We start from the raw sequence: 22,425 nt of genomic DNA on the forward strand, positions 1-22,425 counted from the left end.
ACTAGCATGGTTGTCAAACGGGTAAACCAAAATTAGTTCCAAAGAACGTTCAAGACTCACATTGGCCCAACGAATCACAAATTGGACCCTTAGCACGATTCAAGACACCAAATCCAACATGGATTCCTAACACACTGTTCTAGACATACGAAACATCAAGAAGACTCACAAATAGCCCAATAAATCAACATCGGGAGGTCAAAACATCAATACCGAGACGAAAGAATCACGGGGAACAAATCCCCGGCCAACAACCACAGTGTACCCCACGGGTAGGGCCACTGGTGGACCTCCACCCGCAGTTCTGCCCGCGGGTACATACACCCACGAGGACCACGTACCCGGCGGGTGGGGCGGCGGGTAGGGCCCTGCCCGCCGTTCCGCCCGCGGGTACCAACCTGTACACCAACAATTCCCTTCGGGGAAAATCAACAACAAGGCCAAGTTCAAGTCCAAAACACCCAAAATCTCACACACAACAATAATATGACTTGAACCCAAGAAATAGCCAAGCAATGGCATTCAAGAACCCTAAGAACAAGCTCTAAACATGCATCACCACAAGATAATGCATCAAATCTCACAAATCAACACAAGAATCACAAGTAGAAGCCAAGAATCATCATATAAGTAAGAAAATAGGTTTTGTAAAGCATGGGTTACCTTTGTAGCCTAACAACTTCTTCTTTTCACCCTTAAAAGCCTTTCTTAGAGCTCCTCTTCCACACCAACTTCTTACACACAACAAAACACAACAAAGATCCTAACTTTAGAAAAAGACACCTAAAAGAAGGTTAAAAACACCAAAAAGCTAAGGATCTTACCCTTTCCTATGCTCAAGATGAAGAAAGTAGGAATCTTGGAAGAAAATCTTGCAAGGCTTGGATGCTCAATTTCTTGCTTGGAGAAGAAGCTAAATCATTTTAGAGAGAGGCTAGAGTTTTTGAGTTTTAGGTTGAAGGGTGAATGAAATGAGAGAGTCTTGCTAGGTTATCTTGAATCACACAAATCTTAGGTAGAAAGACATTCCTACCCTTACTAATGTTGGAAAGACAAGGGAACAAGGGCACAACTCAAGAAGCACAAGGTACAACCTTTTGACTTAAGTGACTAGTCAAAATCTAATCCCTCGACTATTAAATTTCAGGATTTTTAGAAATAGATTAGCAAGGAAACTTGGATTAATTATTCAATTAATCCTCGATTAGTATTTGTATTTACGGGGTGTCACAATTGATATTGGCTAAGCTCCATCTTCCTTCACCATGGTAAGATTTCCTTTATATTTCCATCCTTTCATCTTTAAGCTCCTTATTCCTCTCCTTATGATGATTTCTTGGGTTTAAGATGATCAAGTGGAAGTAGATGAGCTAGAGTTAGCTTCTAGGAGGGTTTTGCTTTGGATTTCTAGCATGAGAGGTAAATTCCATTTCTAACAAAACTTATTTCCACTCTTATATGTACTGTTGATGTTTCTTGAATACCCTGAGCATATTCTTGTTGTTTATGCTTGAAATGTAGCTTGTAATCTTGAGTATTTCTTGTGCTTTGATGTGTCATTCTTCTATTCTTAGATTCTTGTTGATGTTGGTATATTTTGCTCTGAGAATATGATGTTGTTATGTCTAATCTTGCATTCACTAGTACAAAAAGGAGCAAAGAAATTTGAATTTAGGCTACCCTTCTTCAAACAAGGGTAGTGTATTGTTAAAAAATAAAGGGACGGTGGCATAATTGTAAATAAATGAATAAGAAACCGCGACCCTTTTGTTTTAAAAGGTAGCGGTTGAAAAAATGTATATGTTTTCTGCTACTTTTCTTCGGAGAAAGGGTAGCGGATAGTTATTTTAATTTTAAATTAATATAATTGTCTGCTACGCTTTCTTTGAGAAAGGGGAGCGAAAAATAAAATATATAAGCCACGGATCAGTTTCATTTTACGCCTTCAAACTTCAGATCTACAAATTAAGGCCATCCAAATTCCAAACCCTTCAAATCTATCAGATCTCCTCTTCTCATCTCAACCAAATCCACCAAAACATACAAATGTTCTCTTCTCTTTAGATCAACCAGCGAACCTTTAATTCTTCTTCTCTCTGCTTCTAATGAGACACCATCGGGTAGTTCTTTCGACGGTGGCCTCACGACGACGCTTGTTGGTGGCGGGTAGTGCTTCGACGGCGGCGAGTTGTTGGCGATTGTGACAACTGACGACGACTTCGACAACAATGATTTATCGGCTTGGTCGCACAGCTCCTTTGTCGTTAGCCGTTCAGATCGTGAGGGAATGGTTTCGACGGCATAGATCTGGTAATAAGGCTCTCACAAAGCTGTCGACTCTTCTCTCTTCTCACCGGCACCACCACCAACATCCGGAACCGCCAACATCATCCCCTTTTTTTCTTCAGATCTGGAGATCCCGAGGCAACCGCAGCTTGGTAGTGGAATAGCCAAAGCCTCTGTGCATTGCGAGCCGTAGATAGTGAAGCGAGCAAGGACGCTGAGCGACGACGGCAAGAGACGAAGCAGAGGAAGAAGACTGTCGGACAGACGGCAATGCGAAACTGTAGATGGCGAAGAAGAAGTCTGTCGACGCAGGCATGCTCGTAGTGACTGTCAAATTTTTTTAATTTTTTTTTTCATTTCTTTAATTTTTCCTTGTTCTTATCTTCTTTCGTTGTTGACTTGCATTTTGAATTTCATTTTCTTTCACTGTTCACAATGCAATTCCAAATTTCGATAGTGTTTTTTTTTTTGTTTAATTTTATTTGGTGTGTAATATTTGTTATCATTTAATTGATGTGTTAATGTTAATATATAATTGGTTGATAATATTGTCGTATGATGCTTTGTTGATAATATCATGTTGATGATTAGTATTGTGTTGATTTGTAGTGTATGAACTTTATATATGATTAAAATAATTAGAGAATTTAAAAATAATAAATAATTATTTACAAAAAAATAATTCGCATTAAAAATAATAATAAATTATGGTATTCGCTACCCTTCTATTTATAGAAGGGTAGCGGATGCTCAACTTTCCACTACCCTTGTACAAGGGACACAGAAACCTCAAGGGTTTCAGCGTCCCCCACATCCGCTACCCTTGTACAAGGGTAGCGGATAACCATTTACAAGGGTAGCGGATGTGCAAATCTGTACTAGTGATTGTGTGTTGAAGTCTAACAGTTTCTACTTCGTGATTGGCCTAACGGGAGTGACCCACGGGGTTGTCACACCCGTGAGTCCACCCCGTTAGAGCATTGAGGGAGGCTTTGGTGGGAGTGGAGGATCCGCCATTTCCCACCGTTTGTTCCTAATGTAGTGGACAGCGGGTCCTCTAACCCCACCTCCCAAGCCCGCGTGATGTTGATTGTTTTGCTTCCTGTACTGTTTTATTGTCTCTAGTGTAACTTTGACTATCTATTGATGATATTCGGGTCTACAGCTATGTCTTATGAATCATTTACTTTGATTATAAGCTATTGATCATCTATGAATCCTAGTCTTGATATTTATTTGAGTGATGTTGAAATCTATGTTGAGAATCCCTTCTATTTCTCTCTTGAGAGTATTTTGTTGGCTGACATGCTAGTAATATTGATTCCTTGATTCTAGTATGATTCCTTTGATAATCCTTACCTTGATATGAGCTTGAATCATCACCTTGACCTATTCATATTTGTATCTCTCTTTAGAATCCTTTTAGAATCCTTTGACTTGTTAGCATGCCTTTGTTGTTGTATATTCCTTGTTGAGGTTACTTTGCTGGTTATGGACATTGTGGGGACTTATTAATTTGATCTTGGCGGGCCTCTAGCTCTATTTGCAATGGGTTATGTTGGTGTGGGAAGCCCTAGACAGGTCGTTGGTGTGGAAAGCACCGATCAACCATTGTGAACCGATTTAGTTGTGTTGAAAGCTCTAAGTTGCCCTTTGGATTATTGATTTGTGGGTAACCTGGTAGAAACATATCTTGGGTTGTCGAATTTAGTCCTACTTATTGGGGCCTAGAGATCCCAATAGGGGTGTGTACGCTTAAGGATCTTGAGCTGTCTTCATTGATTACTTGTGATATTGATGTTGGATGGAAGCCCTCCACACTTGTTCCATGTGATACTTGGTTGTTGTGATTACCTCGATTATGCATTGCTATGATATTTCCATTGTTGATATGAGACTTGGTATTGTATACATATTCATGCTACTATGCCTTGAACTAGAAAGTATATTGATTGTATGATTTGGCATATCTCCATTCCCTTCTATATTTATACCTATGAGTATCGTTGGATGAGCCTCTTGTTTATGAGACCCTTTGTCTACTGCTGTTGTTATCTCTCGTTGAACTGTCTCTCTAATTCGGAGTTGAATTGAGTATCATTGTGGTGTCTCTCTCTCTTGATCTGGTCTTGAACTTAGTATTCCTGGGTAATTGAATCTTTTGAAAACCTCTGTTGAGTTGGTTACATTGATATATATTCTATATGTCAGTCTCAAAACCTATTTCGAAAACAAAAGTATATGTATGTAGTCTTACGAGTTTGAGTGGAATTTACTTAGCATTCTTTCGCTAATGTTTGAACCATGTTTTCAGGACTAGATCTTGTGGCTAGTTGAGAGCGTGGCGTAGAACTAGAATCCCTAAAGTTGTTCATGGTATAATGGATTAGATTAGATCTTGAGATGTTTTATAGTTGCTTTGTAATTGGATTTATAGGTAGAACCTTGTAGCTTGTGCGTTTGGATTTAGATGGTTGTCCAAGCGTGGCACACTCCTTTTGTTTTAAAGTTCTAATTCGCTTCAGCATTTCAATTTCGTCTTTTAAATAAGAAAATGTTATCTATTTTTTATATTCCGTTTTAGAAAATTGGGGGGGGGGGGGGGGGGGGGGGTGTTACAGACTTACAATTGGTATCAGAGCCTTGTCAAGCCTATGGTTGTAGGTCTTTGGGATTGATAATGATTAACTATAAGAGCTTAGGTCGAGCCTAGGATGTTAAGAACCTTACTTTAAGAGCCTAAGTTGAGACCTTAGGATTTGTGAGGCTAATAGGAATCGCGGTGAGGTTGTGTGTTTACCTTATTGTTTAAGTTGTCTTTCTGTACCTTGTTGTTTCTAATCGTGCTTTTGGCTATTGCACTCGGATGGTGTGCATCTTTTGGTGAGTTTATTCTGTTGAAGTGTTATCTTTTAGGTTGTAGTCGAGTTTCTTGCTTCATTTTTAGACTGCATCTTTCGTTTCCTTTGAAGAATCGCATATTCCCTTGTTGAAACTCCTGTCTATTTTTCAAAAACTTCTCCATTGTTTTCTTTCCAAATGGTAGTTTGCATGTCCTTATTAATAATCTTGATCCTATTCTTAACTTGTGTTGTTCCTAAGCTTGAAAATTTCAATCATCACTCTCTTTTCTCTGCACGGTCAAATTCTTTGAAATCAGATATGTTTTCCTTGAATATTTCACTGTCCCATTTTCATTTTGACTTCTTACCTTCAAAATGTCTTTTGAGCTTCGGGACGAAACTCCTTTCAAGGGGGTAGAGTGTGACACCCCGTAATATATTATTCCGAATCATTTCCTGTAATTATTTTCTAAGATGGAATTATTCTTTTATTGAGCCCAATTCTTTGAAATCGTCCATATATATTATTTCTAAGACATTTAATTCTTAGTATTATGGACTTTCTCCTTATCCTACTTATTTATTTATTATTGAAATTATTTGGCCCAATACATATTCTTGAAATTATATATAATTGTTACATATAGATCCAAGCCCAATATTCATTAAATCTTTCATCCTAATCTATACATATATGTATTATATATTCAGGACTTTGACCTTATATAGACAAATCTCTCTCTTCCCTAGTTCTCTCTCTCTTTCTTACCAATCGTTATACCGTGCACCAGGGCGCACATAGCAATGTGCTCCCCACGCCTCCCAAAACGACATCGTTTTGTTAATTTTAGGTATAAAATTATGTACATTCTGTTATATAATTCTGTACATTCGAAATATGTAAATTTTCAGTTATAAAATTTTGTGTTTTCAGGTATAAAATACTGTGCATTCTATTATATAATTATGTACATTCGAAACATGGATTTTTTTTTTTAAGAGTTAAGAGTTTATGTGTATTATGTTAAGAGTTTATGTATATTATGTATTATGTTAGATTATGTGTATTATCCTTTCAAAAAAGATTATGTGTATTCAGTTATAAAAGGTATAAAATTCTGTATATTTTATTATATAATTTTGTACATTCGAAACATGAATTTTTTTAAGGAGTTAACAGCAGACACGCGAAAAGGTACGAAACGATGTCGTTTTGGGTTATAATTTGACCTCTATTACCTACATGTTGATTGGGCCTTGTTCTGGGCTCATTATTGGGCTCAGCTATCTACATTCGTTAGAATCTGGCCAATATTGGATCGTAACGTTTAAATTGCCGGAGTTTCAAATTTGCAGCACTTTTAGTTTCGACGATCATGTCGACTAGAACTGGCAAATTATGCTGTGTAACTGTGTCCACCATGCATGCGGATGCGTTTAGGAATGCGGATTAGAGAATAGGCAGAACACTGTCTAGTACGAGAGAATGCGGATGAGAGAATATGCAGAAGATGAAGAGTCAGTCTAATAGGATTTAGGGGGCGTTTGGTTCACGGAATGTTAGATTACCTTAGGGAATGTTAGATTGTTGGGAATGTTAGATTACTGAGAATGTTAGATTCCTGTGTTTGGTAAAAACTGAGTTATGTAATATAAACCTGTTTGGTTGATGATTTGTTGTTTATGTTATAATGGTTATTTTACCTTAATACCCTCATATTACAAATCACCTTGCAAACATGAAGGGCAAGGAAGGTAAAATGGCAAGGGAATCTAACATTACCTAAGATGAACAAGGGAATCACATTCCCTCACAAACAAGGAAAAATCTGATGTGGAGGCAATATTTGATTCCAAGGGAATGTTATATAACTCCAACCAAACATAGGAATGTTAGATAACTAACCCAATATAACCTTAGTTATCCTATATAACCCGAACCAAACGCCCCCTTAGGGTTTGGATGATGTTATATGGCAAATTATGTTGTGCAACCGTGTGCGTCATGCATGGTGCACACGGTTGCAAAAACGGCGTCGTTTTACTTTTAAAAAAAAAAATCATTTTCGATTCCCGTTAGTTATGTCAATATATGTTCATAATTTTATAATTTCACATTCTGAATGTATAGTTATGAAGTTATGGATGTGTAGTTATGCAATTTTGAATGTATAGTTATGAAGTTATGAATGTGTAGTTATGCATGCAATTCTGAATGTATAGTTATGAAATTATAATTTCACATTCTGAATGTATAATTATGAAGTTATGGATGTCTAGTTATCAATTCTGAATGTATAGTTATAAAGTTAATGGATGTGTAGTTATGCAATTCTGAATGTATAGTTATGAAGTTATGGATGTGTAGTTATGCAATTCTGAATGTATAGTTATGAAGTTATGGATGTATAATTCAAATTATGCACAACATAATGTCGTTAACGACAATCAAAATTGTGTTTTTTTAATTGGAGGTCAACAGGACGTCGTTTCTGTAACCTAGTGCACAGCATAATGCTCCACCAGAACTCTAACTCTTAGCACGAGAAGCACTCTCCATCTCCGATTCTGCAAATTATTCTCCAATTATTGTCATTTTCAGCATCCTTATTCTCCAATGTGGTTGAACAAGTGCTCAAGCGGGGCTGGAATCTGGGGTTTTCCGCTCACAGATTGTTTCTCTGGGCTCAAAGGCTACTTTCGACATAGTGAAGAGAGCTATCACATTCTTGTTGACATCTTAGGACGTAGCAAGCAGTTCCCACTGTTATGACCTTATGAGATTTTCTCTTGGAAATGAGAGACGCTAAATCTTGTGAAATCACTCCACATATGTTCTCGATGGTGTTCAGGGCTAATCTTCCTGACGATGCCATGAGGGCTTTTTGCAAGATTGGCGATTTTGGGATTGAACCGAATGTAGATGATCTTGGTCACCTTCTGTATGCGTTGTGCAAAAGAAAGCATACCTCGCATGCCCAAAAATTCTTTGACAGAGTTAAGGAAAGTTACGCACCTTGTACAAAATGTTATAGCATTTTGATTGGAGGTTGGGGAGAAATGGGAAAATTTTCACAGGCACAGAAGCTGTTTGATGAAATGCTTCAGAGAGGATGTTCAGTTCATTTGCCTGCATATAATTGTCTCTTGGAGTCTTTATGCAAGGAGGGAAGATGGATGAAGCTTATAAATGTTCAGAAAGAAAGATGTGGTCTTTGGAGCTTAAACCAGATGCTTTTACGTACTCTATACTCATTCGTTCATTCTTATTGCCAGGCAAATGATATTCATTCAGCTTTCAAGGTTCTTGATAGGATTAAAATGTATGATCTTGTCCCTAATGTGTTTACTTACAATTGCATGATCAAGAAACTTTGTATGATTAATAAGGTGGAAAATGCCTACCAACTGTTGGAGGAGATGGTTGATGGAGGAGCAGTTCCAGAGCTCCAGACTCTTGGAGTTATAATACGATTTTAGCTTTCCATTGTGATCATAATGAAGTTAACCAAGCATTTAGGCTGATTTCAAGAATGGATCAGTGCGGTTGCCAACCAGATCGGCATACATATAATATGGTGCTTAAAATGGTTATTAGGGTGGGAAGATTTGATAGAGTTGAGGAAGTTTGGGATGGCATTGAAGAAAGGGGATACTATCCTTCTGTCTCGACATATTCAGAAGAGAGGCAAACTTGAGGAAGCATATAAATATTTTGAAATGGGATGATTGATGAAGGAATACCACCTTATACCTCGACGTGTGAACTATTTTGGAATAAACTTAGGGACATTATTAGATAATCTGAGTTTGGCAATATTATACGGAATATTATCTTGTTTGGTTCAAGTTATGAGATTATTTGGTAATGTTATATTATCCCAAGCTGATGTGAAGTTAATATTTCAAATAATGTGATTATCCCTATTTTCTTAGGTGGAGTGTTTGGGTAAAGGTTAGCATGAGTTTGAACATAAAGTTCTTTTCCTTAAAACCTTATTTGCTACCTACCTCCCACCACAAGTGCTAGGAGCGTTGTAGCCTAGGTTTCCCAGGATAAAACGTGCGATTCTTTGTTTAAACACCTAAACAAAGAACCCGGCAAACAAAGCAAAGCAGTGAACATTGTTGGCTAAAGAAGAGAGTAGAAGCAGAGTTTTGAGAAGTTAAAACTTTCTGGAATTCCTTTTGTTTCTGTGTTGTAAAATGCTATCCCTCTACTTAGGGATGGCAATGGGTCGGGTGTGGGTCGGGGAGGGCTACATCCATCACCCGACCCACCTTATATTTTCTCCACCCACCCCCACCTCCAACCCGCATCGGGTGGACTTTTTCAGAACCCACCCCCACCCCCACCAGGTGCGGGTGCCCACTACGGGTACCCACCACTTATCATCTTATTAAGTTTTTCAAAAAATAATATTTAAATTATTTACACATAATAAAAAAAAATAAAATCCATTAGTGATACTAAAACATAAATAATGGAAATATTTAAATATAATAACTAAATTGTTAATTTTTAAAAATAAACTTAGTAGTTTTGATATAAAAAATAGTAAAAAGATACACGAAGTTATATAAACTTTTATAAATAACTACATACTAGTACTTAATTTACTATTATATATATATATATATATATATATATATATATATATATATATATATATATATATAAACACACATGGTGGGTCGGGTGGGGTTCTAGGCGGGTCTTGTACATAGAACCCGAATCAAACCCGACCTACCGCGGGTTTGCTTTTTTAAGACCCACCCCCGACCCACCACCCACCATCACCCAAAAAAACCCGATCCATGCGGGGTGGATTCGGGTGGATATCCACGGGTCGGATTGAAATTGCCATCCCTAGCTCTACCTCTCTTTATATAGGGATGTTGGAGTGATAACATTCAACATGGCCATTAAATTGGTATTAAAACCAATTGTGTAACACATGTAACAGTCACCCACTAACTAGGATTTAACTCAGTTTTAAAAATTGGAATTAAAACAGTATTAATTCCGTAACAGATGAGTTTAATCTGTACAACAGGCTGAACTTTCGGGTTTCAGACTGTTGGGGTGCTACTGTTCAGGACACGAGAGTACAACCCGAGAGTGCAACCTCTCGTGCTCTCTGTAGCACGAGATCAGTTGGAAAATGATACCAAGTTTGGCATAAGCCAGCCAATTTCCGCAGGTGCCGGCGCACACGAGCTTCTTTTCGATCTTGTTTCTAGTTAGAATTTGATTTGCCGGTGCATGGGTTGTGCTTAAGGTGTATGAGTTCTGTGCTTAAGGTGCGTGGGTTATGTGATTTAGGTGCGTAAGTTCTATGCTTAATGTGAGTAGTTGTTGAAACTTAAGGTGCGTGATTTTTCTTCTTAAGGTGCGTTGTTTTCCTTCTTAATAAGGTGCGTGATTTGTATGTTTAAGATGCGTCAGTTGTGTGAAACTTAAGGTGAGCCATTTTAAAACCTTAGGTGCGTGGTTTGTGTTGTCTTAAGGTGCTTTGTTGTTTGCTTAAGGTGCGTGGTTTGTGTACTTAAGGTGAGTGGTTTATGTTCTTAAGGTGATTTGTTTGTGTGCTTAAGGTTAATGGGTTGCATGTGTACTTAAGGTACGCCATGTTAATGTTTAAGGTGCGTCCAACCGCACAACCGCACAGGAAGCATCACCCGCACCTGAACCTTTCCCATATATATATATATATATATATATATATATATATATATATATATATATATATATATATTGAGGACATTATAGTAAATTGATCCATATAACATAAAATATAACTTATAACCAAACAAGGTAATATTATATTTCATAATCCAAACCAAACACATAAGGTAATCTTAAATTTCCAAAATCTCATAATACCTTCTTGAAGGTAATCCTATTTCGTAGGTCGTCGTAGGGTAATCCAAAAATTCCGTGAACCAAACGCCCCCTTATTGGTTTAGGATTTGTAGACTAGACAAATATACTTGCAGATAAGATGGAGAAAATCACTTCTTGTTCAATTCAAGAGCTAGCAGGTTTGATGAGAGGTAATAGGTGTTGTGTCAAACAAAAAGATGAAGGTGACAAGTTGTGAGTTAGCGATGAATGGAAAGTAGGGGCGAAGAATGGATATTCTCTCAGATGTAGTTTTCAAAGGATGGACATTTGGAATTGAATGTTGTAATATCAAACACAATCACACATTTGCACTTGAAAGTTCATGGTATTGAATGGAAGAAGTAAAGTTCAAAGTGTAGAGACCAATGTAAGTAAATGTGCAAGCAATTAAACAAAGTGAGCAAAGAGATGTGAGGTGAAATGGATCGGCCTTCCCTTGATCATGTGAAATGAATAAACTTAGGCAAGAGGTGAAGCTATGTGAGATGACATCCAATGCCATGGATATCTCAGTCTACATAGACTATCATAGGGCAAGGAAGCACTCGAATGTCAACATTACCTCTATGAGACATTTCATCAAACATATTCTCTACATCCCATTCCGGACCTTGTCTTCTTGGATCTAGGGCGAGAATTGAAAGGGGAAAGAGTCTAGGATTATGTCTCAATCTTTCACAAGCATAATCCTTCCTAAACCTATTGCATGTGGTGCACTTCACACACAAGAGTCAATATGAATTCCACTTCCACCAAGACATCAACACATAGTCACAATTACCTTAATCAATTCATACACAATACAAGGAAATAGGATCCAATTCACATGAAGATTCTAGCCAAGCATTATTGATCTAAATTGAGAAACAAAAGCAATTGAGCAATCAATGGAGGAAATTAGAGGAATTAAATGCAATGAAATTACTTAACTCAATAGCAATTGCAATCAATCATCATGAGTTCCAATCAAGGAAGAAGAGAGCTCCTAGGTTGAAGAAGAGTTGTAAATTCCTCTTGAATCCTTGAAGTTCTTCCTTCTCAAATGGAGAGAATTGAGAGAGCTTGGTGTAGAGAGAGAAAGTAAATCTAAACTATTCTAATCTAATCTAAAGAATCCCCCTAACACTCTAATTTTCTTCGCTTTATCTCAAGATCTCTTGGACTTCTTCCAAGATTTTGCTCGCCACCCCCGTCACGATCGTGACCGGGTCATTAAAGCGCTTAGGACCCCAGCCACGATCGTGATCAGACTCGTGACCAGGTGCTCTTGTACAGAAATATGTGAGAATATACACATTGTTCTTGTGTTTCATCATTTAACATGGTATCAGAGCGGAGTTAGTGAGAGTGAGTGCCTGGGCTAGGTCGAGGGAGGACGGGCGACGCCGCTGCAAAAAGTCCGGCCGCCGTCGGTGCAGCCACGCGCCGCCGTCGCCGAGTAGCTCCGACGCCACGCGCCGGCGCGTGAGGAGGTTTTCGACGACGTCGCCGGTCCGTTTTTGCTTCTCCAGTCTCACCTCGTCGTGCTGAGTTCTAGGAGGTGGGAGGTGTTGAAGATTTTTCGTCTGGTTGTGTCTTCCAATGGAAAAGGTACGGGCACTGTGCTGTTCTGCTGTTCTGCTTACTGCGTGAGGTTGGTGTACTGCTTAGCCTTTTTGATTTTGTTGGTGTGCTGTTTTGGCTTTTGGTTGTGTTGGGTAAAGGGTTAGAATGGCACAAGAGAGGAATATCACTGTTATTTCTACGCCATCTAAATTAATTGACATAGTTTTGGCTCCGGATGGGTCTAATTTTCCTGAGTGGAAGTTTTTGGTTAAAGTAAATTTAGATGGTATGGGGAAGGGTGATCATCTGGAAAAAGAGTGTCCTACAGATGCTACAGCTGGGGACTAGAAAACTATTGATAAAGCGTTAATGTCACGTATAATTAATTGCATTGATAGGAGAATTATTTTATCTATGCAACACTGCCAAACTGTTAAAGAAGTGTGGGATTTAGTGAACAAATGGTTTAGTGGAACTAGTAACTTGAGAAAGTTATACCAGTTATTCCAGGAAGCATATCGGTCTAGTCAAAAGGGGCGCGAGCTTAGAGATTACTATTATGACTTTAAGAGTGTTTGTGTTGCTTTGTGTGCTGCTATGCCGATAACAAATGATGTGGATGAAATGAGAGACTAAGCACCTCTAACTCTAACTAACCCTTATTCATCTAACATGCTGCATTTCTCCATTTGCACTCTTCCTTGGTTCCTCCAATTCAAGCTCATAGGCCATCCTTTATGCTCAAGAATCCTTCAAAACACTAAAGTGTACATATTATAGGGCTTTGCAACACATTAGCACATTTCAAAGCATTTTCCTCATAAATCACTCACAAAGGACTCCACATGAGCATAAAACAACCCCGAAATGACCCTTAAAAGTAAGCATCTTTGACACTTATCAAAGACATTAGAATACTCAGATGATAGCGATGCACAATTAATAACCTTCATGGATGAACGATTAAAGCTTCATTTCAAGCTGATCTCTTGTTCTTCATTCACATGCTCCAATTTTTCATTTACTAATATTGCCAATAAAAGTGAGAACTTGAGCATCTCCAAAACAGACCAAGGACAATGGAGCTATCTAGACTAATTGTCATACAATTGTTCTGGTTATTATATTACTGCATTATCACAGGACTTATAGCAGGCTTCTTTTCTTACATTTTGGGATCAGATTGTCAAATTAGGGCATATCAGTGATTTAGCCCTGCTCAAGAGAAGGTTTTGCAATGAAAAGGAGATGATTTTATACTTAGGAATGCTCTCCAGATTGCTTCTGTAAACTGAAACTATTAATTTCAAGTTCCACACTTTATGTTTTACCTTATTTATAAAAGTTCAACTTTTGAAGCACTTAGTTGGCTCAAGTATATGAAAACAAACTAGCAAAAGTATTCAAGAACACAATAAAATTGAAAAATTACCCATAAAAATAATACAATTTGAGTTTTCTGCCTTGCCCATTTTGACATTTGCTAAACAGGCAAAATATCTACACAAAATAACTGTGATTATCAGTATACAAAAATCCAAGAATAGTTCTCTAGCTGTATCACTAACATTGCCAATGGGGCAAAGTCATCTAACAAGTGTATCTAATGCAAAGCTAACCAAAAGCCGCCGCAAAGTCAATGGGGCTCAGGAAAACATTCATCTTTTGTCTTCATAGTTTCAGCATACAGGAATTATAAGAATAACCATTCCATCTGTGAAACATCAAAAACCCTGGGACAATCAGGCACATTTTGAGAAGGGCTCCTTCATTACCATCTCACCGAAACCACAGAATGGCCGAGAAGCTCTTTTGAATTTCACTAGTAAAATATAGCAATGCCCGAATATGCAAGGCCTCTGTAGCTCAGTCACAACTCTAAGATGGCCTCATGAATACCAAATTGGACGATGAAGACACCTGTTTGTACTCTTGTGCAGTTACTCCTGTCTCCAGTCAGAAAGTTGTCGACTTGGATACACAGGCAGGCAAAACTGAGAGCAGAAAAGATAATTAAACTACCTAATCTTGAAGATCAGTTGTAACATTATAACAGCACCACATTTAATCAGTAAAATATCTGAATGTAAAATGACGTGAAAATTGAGTTAAATCTAGCTTTAGTCGACAACTATGGTGGCATTTGCACATTTAGTCCTACCCTTTTAATTTGATTACATCGCATCCTTCACTCTTTTTATTTGGCCAGATTGAGTCCTACCTTTTTATTTTTATTTTATAACATTTTTTACGAGATTTGGTCCCCAACTAGGACATCTAAATTTGGTTGTGGCCATATTATAAGGGAAGGACTAAATGCAATGTTGCAAAAATCGCGCCTAGGCGCCTTAGGCACTCGCCTAGGTGCTCTAGGCGCCCTAGGCGGTCCCCAGGCACCTAGCAATTTTTTCAACATTGACTAAATGTGAAAATGCTACTATAGTCAGGGACTAAAGAGTAGAATTAACTCCATGAAAATATAACAAAAGCAGTGATTTTGGAAATTTTTTCTGGTAAATTAGACGAGATAAATAAAGATACATACATACAGGTGTAAGCATGAATACATAAGTGCAGTTTGTGTGCATGAGACAAAGAGATGTTGGGCATTGACAAAATTTAGAAATAGGCATATGCATAGACATGTATGGGGATTGGGGGGGAACAAAAAAGAAAAACTTACAACTTATGAAGTCGCCATTGTACTTTCGGAACTTCCAAATTGCCATGAACTTTTTACAATAAATTCACTGTCCTCGGGTGCTTATTCATCCATTAGAGTGTATGGATGCCCAGCTCTGCTCCAATAGAAAATGAATGAGGTAACTTTCAGCTCCAGCTGAGCTGCAATATCAGCATAAGCGCTGAGATTGACAGTTCAGTGCCATATATTACTCACTTTGATAATATAGATTGCATTGCTTTCAATTGATCTGCAGAAAAAGGAGGAACTCTTCTCTTGGCCAAAGTGATGAGAAATCGAGCTTTTTCGATCCCTTCCAATCCTCCATATCTCCGTAGCCCTTCAAGTAGAATTATAATACTATCGACACTTGGGAACCAGTTATTTTTCATACTATCTTTGCACATTGTATATGCCAAGTTAAACTCACCCGCTTTACAGAGGTAATGAATCATGGTTTGATAAATTTTTTCATTGGATTTCAAACCATTGCCATGCAAAGAAGAATGGACCCTTTTAGCCATGTCAAGAAAACCAGCTCTGCAAAATCCTTTGATTACGAGGTTATAAGTAATCTCATCAGGAGCTATCCCAAGTCTATGCATTAAATCCAATAATTTATTAGCATCCCAAGCTCGCCCCCGATTCACCAAGAACTGTATCCTAACATTAAATGTTGCAAGGTTAGGCATGCAGCCCTTAAGAACCATAAGATTCCACAAGCCATTACTGACCTCCACTCTATTAATTCTGTAAAAGGCAGATATAAGCGTTGTATATGTAACTACATCCGGGCTTATTCCCAACTTTTCCATCTCGGTCATTACCAGATAAGCCTTATCCAAAATACCCATTTCACAAAATGCCTTGACAATAATGTTGATCGAAAATATATCTAAACTAATACTGAACTTAAACGACACATCTTTCAAAAACGAATCAACAGCCTCGGGATCACGGGATAGAGTCAAAACCTTGAGAGCAGCATTGAGCGACTTAACAGTCCTATTACAACCATATAAATGCATATTATAGAAAGTTTCAATAGCATGCTTCACCATTCCAGCGCTCCCATACAACATTATAATTCGAACTACAAAACCTTCCCGTCTACCTTGCGGTAGAGTCTTCTGCTGCTCAAGCAAATTCTCAATGTAATCGAATCTGCCAGCTCCTGCCAAGCGAGAAACCGTGTCCTGAAATGCAAACCGGTTCTCAACAACAACCTTATTATGCGCATTTGCCCTGAACAAATTAAATAGCTTCTCGGGATCTCTTTCTTTTTTCAACCTTATAAGTGCAGGTTCATCCACTTTTATTGGTTTTTTCTTAGAGACCGGTCTATTACTAGCAATACTGGAAGATGCAATGCTGGGAGCTGCGGCAATAAGATGTGCAGTTCCAAATCTGCGAACCACGCGCAGAGATTGCATGTTCAGAGACTACCCTTAGTTTCAAGGGTACCCAACGGCCAAGATTAAATTTTTACTAAACTTTCCATCAAAATCATCAGCACCCATTAAAGAATGACATTAACAAAAACTAAATCATACCGCGGAACCAAAAAGTAATCGCGCATTCAATCAAACCGAATGCGAAACTCAGAAACCCCAGATGTGCTCTGAATCCAAAACCCGGATTGGATAAAAACCAGCAGAATCAGAGAGATGTATCTGTCTATATCTAATTCGTATATGAACAATAAAGATTCATAGTATGGAACTTCAATGTAAAGAAAGATAGCAGATTACCGGAGGACGAGAAAAGGTCGTTCATCCGTAAAGGGGTTTTTGGGGTCTGGAGAGACCACGGAGGAGACACCAAGCTGGTGGAGGAGTAGAGTGTAGAAGGTATGCGTCACGCCAGGAAAACAGGATTTAGGTTTTGGGTTTGGCTGCGTCGACTCGACTCTTTCAAATTTAGAGGCTTTTGTTTAGTCCATGTTAGAGACATATTATTGCTGACCGTAGTATTTCAGTTTTGTAATATGTTATAATTACGGGTTTCTTTAAAACAATGAATAGAGTATAATATATTATGTATTACAATTCTAGTCAATTAAAAATTGTAAAATGCCAAGCACCTTGTACTCAGATGGTATGTAATGATTCTTTCCGATTTTCTTATATGAAAATTCATAAGATTAAGACTCCTCAGTAGAGAGGGTGTGATAATATAATGTAATACAGTCAGTATTATTTAAAAATTAAAAAATAATGTAGAATAAATTAGTTTGGCAAACTAATATACGTATACAAAATAAAAATTTTAATTCTTTAATTTTTTACTATCTAAGTTTTTAATGAGTTAATTTTATTTTTGGTCATATGACTATTGGGGTGTCAATTTGAATCCACAACTTTTAAAACTAACAATTTAGTATCTTAAATATTCAATTTTTATCAATTTTAGTTAGTCTGGCGAAATTGTCAGCCAATTATTGCCAGAATCTTTTAATTTAGTGTTAAAATTGAAGCTAATTTGTGAATCATTGTTTGAATTAACACAGAGGTAAGTGGGATGTGGATAAAAATTCGTGACAATTGGCCAAAAATTAGCCGGCAATTTGACCATAATAACTAAATTGATAAAATTTGAATAGTTAGAGTACTAAATTGTTAATTTTAAAAGTTGTGGACTCAAATTAACAACATCTTTATAATCATAGGACCAAAAGTTCTTATCTTTTTTAATAAAGTAGCACTTTTAACTATTACTAACAACGACCGTTGAAAGTAATTACCATTGCATTGTATATATATATAGAGAGAGAGAGTTTGTTAATCAATATCAATAAAATTGTAATTTTATAATTCTGGATCATTAAAGGTGTGTTTGGTTGACAGGTTTAGCTTTAAGAAGTGGGTATCAAAGTGATTGGTATTGTTTGTTGATAGGTTTTCAGAACACTACTATGGGTTTCAAATACCCCCTTAATTGATAAACTCATACCCAAATAAAATAAAGGTATCATTCCCTTTCATTCCCTAATTCCTTCTTATCCCCTTCGATTAGTGCTTTTAGATTTTTGTTTTTATTTTTTTGTTCATATTGGTGTTTTGGATGTCTTTATATTAAAATCAATTGTCTTAATTTTGTGTTCTTGTATTTTTAAAATCTTTATTCCCATTATTGGATCATACATAACCAAACAGCATTATTAATAATCATTCTCATTCCACCCTACTACCAAACATGCAAAATACTTTCATTAAAACTCATTGTCATTACCAAGTATTTGATACTCATTCCAATTTCAATTTCCATGTGCGAACCAAACACACCCTAAATTTTCATTAACTAACCAATTGAGAAACTAAAACCATCAAAATCTTCACTTCATGAAAAAGAGGACCAAAATGGACACTTCTAGTACAAAATTTGAGGATCAATAATGCTTTGTCAACAACTTAGTGATTAAAATTAGGATGTGTTTTGGTTTGCACATAGGAATCGGAATTGGAATGGGTATTAAATACTTGGTAATGGTAATCGGTTTTGGTGAAAGTATTTAACATGTTTGGTAGTAAGGTGGAATGGAAATGGTTACTAATAGTAGTGTTTGAGAATGAATAAGGAATGAAACTCTTATTTTATTTGGATATGAGTTTCCAATTGATGGGGTATTAGAAACTCATAGTAGTATTCTAAAAACTTATCAACCAAACAACAACAATCACTTTCATACCCATTCCTATGGGCAAAACCCACCAACCAAACACACCCTTACTATTTCGTATAAATATGGGTAAAACATGGTATTTTCTAATTAGTTTTAAAATGAAAATTATGATATAATCTTATTATTATTTGATTGGGATTTAAACTTACGACCAAATGTTCTGGAATCGAAATTAATATTATATGTAATACCTTTTAATTTGATACTATAAAAACTTTTGTATTAATTTTTAAAATTATGCTATAAGATGCATCAAAATTGTAGTATAGTAATAATAGAAAAGAGTAAATTAACAAGCTAGCATAATCGGGAACAAGATGGAAACTCTCTCTAGTCAACGGTCGGAAGAAGATCGCGATCTCCTTGAACGGAGCACGAAGAAGCAGAAAAGTACGAACGGGACCCCGATGAGCCAATCGGCGAGCAAATCAAAGGAGAGGGAGTCACATGGTGATGCAGAGCTCGTGAAGGAGACACTCGTGGAAGAGATGGTGCAGGCCGATGACGTGATCACGCCCTCTGTACCAACACTCCCACTGTCATCTGTGCAGGCTTTGACGACACTCCAAGGGACGTACGCCCAGAGCGTCTTAGGACAAACCGCCCCGCCTCCCCAGCCTACCGATGATGCAGAAGAGGTGGACTCAATGGAGGCATGTGACGAGGATGGCGATGACCCTTTGTGCCCTACTATCCAGCTAACGCTAGGGGAGATCGAGGCGATCAGGGCACCATGGAGAAAAACGCTGATAATTAAGGTCATGGGCAGACGAGTAAGCTACGCATACATGCTAAGACGACTTCAGTCGATGTGGCGGCCAAAGGGGAGCATGGATCTAATAGCCATCGACAACGACTACTTTTTAGTGCGGTTCGGCTCTGTGGACGATCTGGAATTCGCAATGTTCGAAGGACCTTGGATGATCATGGATCACTACCTCACCGTGAAGCCATGGGTGCCCGATTTTGATCCTTTTGCGGACAGCACGGAGAAAGTTCTGGTTTGGGCGCGGATCGCATCCCTGCCGGCGGAGTACTTCAATATCATCTTCCTCATAAAATTGGGGAACAAAATTGGACGTTCGGTTCGCGTTGATCAGGCTACGAGCTTGGTTTCACTGGGAATGTTCGCCCGGATATGCGTGGAAGTCGATATAACCAAGCCACTAATCTCAAAGTTTACCAACAAAGGACAGGTCAGATCTGTGGCTTATGAAGGTATCCACATGATATGCTTTACATGCGGAATCTATGGCCATGGGGCGGAAGCATGCCCCACGATGAAAGCAGCGCAAGCAACTGAAACAAACCAGGGTGAGGCGGCAGTGGGCGAAGACGCGATGGCACGACGGAAGGCTCAAGGTAATCAAGGGGTCCAAGTTGGGGCAGCTCCGTTTGGGGCCTGGATGATCGCCCCGGGCAGACGACCGCGAAACAGAGCACTACCACCGGATGGACACCAGAAGCCGGCGAATGCTCGAGGACAAACCTCCAGAGCCACGCGTGATGGAGGCATCCAGGTATCCAGGTTTGCTCCTATATCTGTACAGGGGATGACGGGGAGAACCAGGAGGAAAGGTTTGAGGTGATCAACACTGGATCAGAAGCTGGACACGAATGCTCAAATGAAAGGGCGGAGCCGGCCAAGAAAGTACAACCGACGGCACCGGCGTCAGGAGGGCGTGCAAGACGGCCTAACGTCATAGCGATGGAAAAGCAGATAGAAAACGACCCTACTGAGACGCGAAGACAACTGGCGAGAGCAGGGGAAGCATCCAACATCACCCGATGGGAAGGCATCACGAGACCTCGGCGCACGGAGGAGGAGGAGGAGGAGCACGTGTTAATAAGAGGGGAACAATGAGGGTTGATAATTCGATCCTCGAGAGTGGTGTTGGGCGACCCAGAGGGAGACTTACCTTCCCCAGTCTGGCAGCACACAAACGAGCATCATAATGATCCGCCAGGGCAGCTAGACGAGGAGGGGGATGTGGTGATGGACATAGATAGGTCCACGATGCATCGTGAGGCAACTGCCCTTTGAGTTTGGTTTGCCTAGTTTTGGTCTTTGCCTTTTTTGGTTTTGAGTCTTTGTTTATCCCTGCTCTTTCTCTTGTCTGGTTTTTATAGATTGCCTTCTTTGGAATTGCCAAGGGGCCAGTGGTTAGAACCGCACCCTGAAAACCCTTCTTCAAGTCCACAAGCCATGCATCCTGGGACTTTTTGAACCTAAGGTTTCCGGTTCGCAAGCCAATGCTATCTGCACGAAGCTTGGCTTTTCTGATTGGATCCGAGTTGAGACTATTGGCTTCAACGGTGGAATCTGGGTCTTTTGGAAGGATCCGGTACAGATTACCGTGCTTTTTACTCACCCGGAGTTTATTCTCATGCAGGTTACCAAAGTCGGGCTATCTCCGTGGTTTTTTGCCCCGGTGTATGACAGTCCGGCTCACCACCTTCGTCGACGACTTTGGAGGGACCTCAGGCAATCCGGCAGGTCTATTTCAGGGCCTTGGCTAGTGGCGGGGGATTTCAACATAGTTGTGTAGCGGGAGGAAACAATGAACTATGTCTCTTTTTCCACCCAGCGCAGTTCGGATTTTGTGAATTGGATCCAAGATGAGGGCCTTATTGATTTAGGTTTCTCTGGGCCCAAGTTAACATGGGTAAAAGATGGGTCCAGTGACCACCTTAAGGGCCCGTCTGGACCGGGCTTTATGCAACATGGAATGGCAGACCAGGTACCCGGAGGCTAGTGTCAATCACCTTCCTCGGCTTGCCTCTGATCACGCTCCAATTTTAATTAAAGTCGAAGGGGATATGCAAAGGATCATGCCTGTTCGTTTTTCGTTCCAAGCCGCTTGGTTCACGCACCCGGGCATGCAAAGTGTTGTGGACGAGGCTGGGAACAATGGCCGTGAGGTACCTACTAACACTCACGTTCTGGCACGTAAACTTTCGGAATGGAATAGAAATGAGTTTGGCAATATTTTCAAGCCCAAGAGGACTCTTTTGGCCCGACTAGGGGTATTCAACGCAGATTAGGCGAGTGTTACCACGGGGGTCTGTTTAAAATCGAAACAAAGCTACGTCAGGAGTTAGAAGATACCCTATACCAAGAGGAACTGTTGTGGTTCCAACGATCACGTGAGGATTGGATTGTGTCGGGGGACAGGAACACAGCTTTCTATCACGCAGCTGCTACAGTCCGTAAATCGAGAAACACAATCTCAAGTTTGCTTAATGAGCGTGGGGAATGGATCATGGAGGTAAACGAACTGAAGCGTCATGTCCAAGATTACTATTCCCACCTGTTTGCGAGCAGCAACGATGATAATCCCGCAATGGACTTTTGGGCGAACTTCCCTAATTTATCAGCACTAGATTGGCATTTTTTCAACATGGAAATCAACAAAGAAGAGGTGCATAATGCTACCTCGGACATGAAGCCCTACAAGGCCCCCGGACCTGATGGCTT

General features: G+C 39.1%; 1 protein-coding gene, 1 long non-coding RNA gene and 1 pseudogene across 3 annotated transcripts; 2 read left to right on the forward strand and 1 right to left on the reverse strand.

Moving 5' to 3' along the window:
* The first annotated feature begins 1,956 nt into the window (after nt 1-1,956).
* On the forward strand, nt 1,957-2,832 carry LOC109193327. The gene is made up of 2 exons (XR_002056258.1): nt 1,957-2,310; nt 2,409-2,832. It is a non-coding gene; the product is annotated as an uncharacterized LOC109193327 (long non-coding RNA).
* A 3,673-nt stretch (nt 2,833-6,505) lies between these two features.
* On the forward strand, nt 6,506-13,218 carry LOC109193299 (annotated as a pseudogene).
* Nucleotides 13,219-13,982: 764 nt separating this feature from the next.
* On the reverse strand, nt 13,983-17,194 carry LOC109193291 (pentatricopeptide repeat-containing protein At1g80150, mitochondrial). Of its 2 annotated transcripts, XM_019344155.1 has the most exons (3): nt 17,017-17,194; nt 15,266-16,886; nt 13,983-14,576 (listed from the first exon to the last, which is right to left on the reverse strand). In XM_019344155.1, the coding sequence occupies exon 2, from the start codon at nt 16,696-16,698 to the stop codon at nt 15,478-15,480; it is 1,221 nt and encodes a 406-aa protein (XP_019199700.1). In that variant the 5' UTR covers nt 16,699-16,886; nt 17,017-17,194; the 3' UTR covers nt 13,983-14,576; nt 15,266-15,477. The 2 variants fall into 2 exon arrangements, with proteins under 2 accessions (XP_019199700.1, XP_019199699.1); XM_019344154.1 differs by having other exon boundaries at nt 15,266-17,194.
* Nucleotides 17,195-22,425: the final 5,231 nt, after the last annotated feature.

Source organism: Ipomoea nil, unplaced genomic scaffold (genome assembly GCF_001879475.1).
Source record: "Ipomoea nil cultivar Tokyo-kokei standard unplaced genomic scaffold, Asagao_1.1 scaffold1868, whole genome shotgun sequence".
Classification (NCBI taxonomy): Eukaryota; Viridiplantae; Streptophyta; class Magnoliopsida; order Solanales; family Convolvulaceae; genus Ipomoea; species Ipomoea nil.